Genomic DNA, 5,701 nt, shown 5'->3' on the forward strand with positions numbered 1-5,701 from the left:
TTTTGGGGTCCTCTAAGAAATTCACTATTTATCTATTTTTGTTGCACTCAAAATATGGGAAATGCCATAAAATACGGATACTTACTGCAAAAATGTCAGTCTAGTACTCTGGCTTCACATTAAATAAGATCCTTGATTTTGTGTGCAGAATTTTATGATTCTGACATCGCCAGTACATCTGGAGCGGACCAAAACCCCCAAAAACACGATATTAGGGAATTAGGAAATTTTCACCTCCCAATATAGTTAGGATTCGGCCACATGGTCAAAATTTAACCCATTAATTGAAAGTGGAATCCATCCTTAACAAGTTATTAGGGAGTCCTCCCAACTCCCACTTTCAAATATGGGTTCAAGTTTTGGCAACATGGTCAAATCTTAACCCCTTACTTGAAAGTGGGACTTGGGAGATTCCCAAATTCTCCAATATAGTGTTCAAATCGACCCAAGAGACACCGAAAACTGACACTCGAAGGCCTGAAAAATGGCGAAATGCCCGAAATGGGGGATTTGCACAAAAAACCCCCCATTCTGAGCATTTTTGCCCTTTTTTGGGCCTATGGTCGTCAGTTTTCGGTGTCTCCAGGGTCGATTTAGGGGTTTTGGCTCACTCCGAACACGTTGACGATGTCAGAATCATAAAATTATGCATAGAAAATCATCTTTTGAAGATCACGTATGTCAGACATAATAAAAGAAATAGATTTTAAATATGACTTATTTTATATTTTTACATGGTTTTTGGTATTTTTCCAACGTTAAATTGGCCCTCTTCTGATTGGTCGAGGGCCAATTTTTCAAAACCCTAAAAGGCCCCAAAATGAGCTCCCTTTTTTCCTAATGTCTCTGCTTGCTAGGGTCACAACAGCCCCTGACATTCCAAGATACCAACAATACTCTGGTAAGTCCTGAACCACCTCCACTCTCCCATGGACATATTTAATAAAGTTGGAACTATTCTCCCGACCACCCCTGCATGCCTAGCCACCTCTTTGAACCGTTTGGAAAAATAACTTGCTTATTGCCTTGAAGCTCCACATTTTCTCTTTTAATTCTTCATGAATGCTTTTTCTTTGGTTTGCATCAGGCATATCTTCATCGGGAGCCATATCACCCCCTCAAACCTGCTCGCTATCAACATCATGGAGATGTAGAGGGCTCGACACCACTAGTTGTTCTTGTGGGGGGGGCAGTTAACCATTGCAACCAACCAGTTGGTACTGCATCCCGCTTGCATGCCAACCTCCTCTTCCCCAACACCACTATTCACCAACTACTATACACAATCATGAAAATTTGACCTGGCATTAGACTGAGGCTTCGGGGAGCATGAACCTCCTTACATGGTAGCAATGTTCGCACAAACAACCTCAGGTATATCCATCACCTGTGAACCCCTCGCCACTGCTACATGCGACTCTCCCTCATCTTTGTCAGCCTTAGCCTTCCCTCTTTTACCAACCACCATCCACGTCTCCTCATTCTGAGGAGACCTTCCTGCATGCTATTGCAATCGACTTTCTTGCGGTATCTCGAGCTACACTTACACACCTTCTCCATGACCAACTTCCTACAAGCATCCACATCATCTTCCTTGACCACCCCAAGATCATTAGGAGCATCACTACTATCACCACGGACCAACGATGTATTAATTGATTTACGAGGGCACGATCGGGCAAAGTGGCCTATTTGCTTGCAAATAAAGCATGCATCAGGAGAAGGGCCATAGTGCACCCTTTGAGCCATGAGCCATCCTAGAACATGACTTCAAGAAAATCAGGGGTGACTTGTGCTCGATCCCAAAGGATCCAGGCACGCTTGACGCCATTGACTATTCTCGTAGCGACATGCACAAGGAGGACCTTTCCCAACGACGAAGCCATTTGTCCACAACATCACCCAGCCACTGAGGGAGGGCTAGAAAGTCGACCCATACTGTGGCACTCATGAAAGATGAGCTCGTCCACACAAAACGGACTCCAGGGGATTGCTAGAACTGAGGCACCTGCGAACATATATGATCCTCCCAAGATATTATTGCATAGCTCCTCTGAGGCATAATGGACCAAAAGAATCCCTTCCCAAAAAGCTGGCTACATAGGTATTTGCAGGGATGTCGCACTCGAAAAGAAGGAATTGGCGCAACTCCTCGAATGTAGGCATTCTCCCTGTTAAGAACAAGTCTATAGCACCTTTGACCAACTGTTCCAGCTGTGGTCTAATGTCCTCCACCTACAACTTACAAACAACTGAGTGTTTATTCAACCACTCTTTCCTCGCCATGTCCTTCATCCTATGTGCAATCTCCGCTTGATGCAACAAACTTTTGGCTTTGTCCTTTTCCAACTCAGTGAAACCAACCGTAAGCTTCCTTCCCAAAACCTCGACGAATGAAATAGGTTGAACCTCCTCGGCTTGACTCTCCTCGTCTCTCCCACTAGCCCATGTTCACTCAACAGCCCCCTCAACCTCACCACTCATATCCCCTACGCACCGTACACCCCCCTCCGAGTCCAAATGCACTCTCTTTAGGGAGCGAGAGAAAGGTTACCCCAAAGTGGCCCAATGAAGCTCTAAACTTCCAACATCTTTTGATGCTTTTAACTGGTTGTCCCTCTTTTAGGGATTGCATTTTAGCATTGCCTAGCTAGGTAGCGCTCTACCTTCACTTTTGCAAAAAAGTCTCCCGCCAACCCTTTTTGCCATGTTGCCATGCCAATCTGACCTTTTTATACCACATTGCCTTGGGCGTGCCTCCATTAATTACTTCTACTTTCATCCTCTCTCTCTCTCTCTCTCTCTCTCTCTCTCTTTCCTTCCCTTCCCGAAAAACCAACAATCATATATGGCCCACAAAAAGGAAAAAGAGTGTGGACGTGTAATGTTGGATTGTGGGGAGGTGGAAAAGAGTGTGGACGTGTAATTTTGGATTGGAAGTAAAAGATTAACGGGGGGCAAACGTCGTGACCGGTGAGGAGAGAGGCAGCGCAAAGTGAGAAAGCTGCGGGATGGGACACGCGGACGACTAGTTTACGTAAATGTCCAAGCAGCGGAAGCCATGCAGATGCCGTCGAAGAGGAGGTGGAAGACGCCAGGGCCGGGCGCCTACAACGCCACGCTACGCCCAATAACGCCAGCGCCGCCGGCGTTCAGCATGGGCGCCAAGTGCAACGCCTTCATGGACCTCCTGGACTGGCAGCCAGGACCGGGCGCGTACGCGGTTCCGCTACGCCCGCTCGGCCCATCCTTCTCAATAGCGGCGCGCTGCTCCGCCACGTCCGCCGCCTCTTGTTCCCCATCCGCGCTACTCCTCAGCAACGCCCCGGGACCTGGCTCCTATTCCTTTTTGCATTCGCTCGCCCTCACCCAACACAGGGATCCTTCCTTCACCATAGCCTCCCGTCCTCCTTCCTTCCATCGCGACCTCAGCCCTGGCCCTGGCTCCTACGCCCTCCTCCTCTCCCCCCCCGGTGCTCCCTCCTCCCCCTCTTTCTCCATCTCTCCCTCCCGTAAAATCCCCCGTTCCTCGTCCTTCCCTTCCGATACCCCTGGCCCTGGCTCCTACTCCCCCTCCCTCGCCCTCCTCCGCCACCATCGCCCCCGTTCCCCCTCCATCTCCCTCGCCGCTGCTGCTCCTGGCCGTGACTCCCGCTCCTCCCGCTCCTCCCCTTGCCTCCGCTCCAGCCCCGGCCCCGGCTCCTACAACCCCCCCTCCTCCCCCCGCGGTCCTGCGTTCACTATCTCCACCCGGAAGCCCTCCCGCCCCCTGGAGGAGTCCCCCGGCCCCGGGCAGTATTACGCTGAGGTAGGAGATACCCACACCCACCCGCGGGAGCCTGTCGTTTCGATTGCCGGAAAGTCCAAGAGCTCGCACGTTGAGATCAGCCCCGGGCCGGGAGCTTACGATCCCCAGAAATGCACCAATTCTGCTGCGCCTTCTAGCCCGGCCTTCACTATTTCTGGCAGGCCGCACAGGCACAGGCGCAGACGACCTCCTCCAGAAGATATCACACCAGGTCCAGGGGCCTATTTCCTCGAGCCGGCGAACGCAACTGCGAATTCTTCTCCCGCTATACATATTGCCGGAAGGAATTCTAGACCGCCTCCTACCCCAGGTCCCGGCCCCGGAGCATATTCTCCGAGGCTTGATCGTGATGGACCTGCAATCAGTATACTGTGCAGGAAACCGTCTGGCTACGCCCATGAGGGTCCGGGACCTGCAGACTACTTTTGGGACAACAGATACTACACAAACCTGAACGCTCCTGCGGTTTCAATGGGCGTCCGCTTCCCCCGAAAAGCGATTGAGCTCAGTCCGGGGCCAGGTGCTTACTCTGTACCAGAGAAAAAAGCAGGACCTGCGTTTTCGATGCACAGTGGATCAGAAAGATATTCGTTCGGATGATCGCCGCTGTCAACTGAGCATTTCTCCGATTTTGGGTACACACGAATTGTCTTTCACATCGACAATAGTTTGGTAAGGGTCGAGATGAGCAGACCCGTCTAACCTCCTCTACTCTTTTTTTGAAGGGCAACCAGAAAATCTTACTGCCTGTTCGTTTCAATCTTTTAAGCTAAATCAATGAAGAGAACGATGCCCTGGTCATGTTGATCCATGATATTGTCCACGGTGACCTGGTAACAAGAATTGAGATTAGATAAATCGGGGTTTATCAACAGGATCAACGCTACAATAAACAAGGTGAATTACATTGAAGAGAAGTAATCCCCTCCAAAGAGATGTAGGTTTATGTAAATAAGAGAGTAGTGAGACCCGAATATTTGATGTTGTTATTGCTCGTTTGTCATATGTCGTGTATACTTGTTGGTTGAGGAATCAATTGTGTGAAATTTTTTTGTATCATGACTATCCAGAGTTGTGTTGTGCTATTCTTTGAATTCTTGAAGTTAATGTTGAAATCTCCTATGATTGTCGTTGGTGTTATAGGGTGTATTTTGTGTAGGAGATTTTCTAGCAAAGAAAGAAGTATTGTAGTCGATGCTAAGGGTGATTTGTACCCATTTATGATGGCAATTTTATTAGAATTATTATTTGTGAAGACTATTAGTAAGCATTCACAACCCTTTTCGTGGAAGTAATCTTCGTTTTGTAAGTGTATGTCTTTTTTGTAATAACAGGTTGCAATTCCAACACCATTTGTCTTTTGCAAGCATTTGAATTTAGCTAAGGAGAGTTTTTTGATGTGTTGTTATGCAATTCTTGAAGGCATAGGATTGTGGCACTTAGGACACTTTTGTCGGGAAGTATGTCTTCACAATGTGAATAAAGGGCTCGTGCGTTGAGGGATTGTAACGTTTTGTGTTGGCCGTTTTGCTGCTTGAGAAGTTTTATTATTGTGGGACCCATTGTCGTTGGCATTTTAGGCGTTCAATTTCTTTTAGAACCTTGTTATTTAATTTGATGTGTTTTGGCTCTAGTGGATTGATGATGAATTTTGGGTTGCACGCACATGATAGGGCTATGTATGTTAAGCCATGCGTCTTGCTGAAAGAGGGGTCAAACACTAGGTAATCCAAGGATAGTCCTTGTGAACAATGGATTGTTCTAGCAGCAGTCGGTTGTATGGAAAATTGGCATAGGGAGCTTGCGTTCAAGTTGTTTTTGCCTATTTGAAATTCTCTTGTGATTGGATGTATTGTAGTCCAGATAGATGGAACATTGTGTTAATAAAGAGAT

At 47.8% G+C, this 5,701-nt stretch overlaps 1 protein-coding gene across 1 annotated transcript; it reads left to right on the top strand.

The window, feature by feature from the left end:
- The first annotated feature begins 3,061 nt into the window (after nucleotides 1–3,061).
- On the top strand, nucleotides 3,062–4,605 carry LOC147889610 (uncharacterized). Its single transcript, XM_087392028.1, has one exon. The coding sequence runs from the start codon at nucleotides 3,062–3,064 to the stop codon at nucleotides 4,406–4,408; it is 1,347 nt and encodes a 448-aa protein (XP_087248154.1). The 3' UTR covers nucleotides 4,409–4,605.
- Nucleotides 4,606–5,701: the final 1,096 nt, after the last annotated feature.

The sequence above is a fragment of the Dipteris shenzhenensis genome, chromosome 20 (genome assembly GCF_047967505.1).
Source record: "Dipteris shenzhenensis isolate YYH24624 ecotype China chromosome 20, Dip_SZ_1.0, whole genome shotgun sequence".
In the NCBI taxonomy this organism is placed as follows: domain Eukaryota; kingdom Viridiplantae; phylum Streptophyta; class Polypodiopsida; order Gleicheniales; family Dipteridaceae; genus Dipteris; species Dipteris shenzhenensis.

Coding starts and splice junctions, on each gene's coding strand:
- LOC147889610 (XM_087392028.1), top strand. CDS start 3,062: ATGCAGATGCCGTCGAAGAGGAGGTGGAAGACGCCAGGGCCGGGCGCC.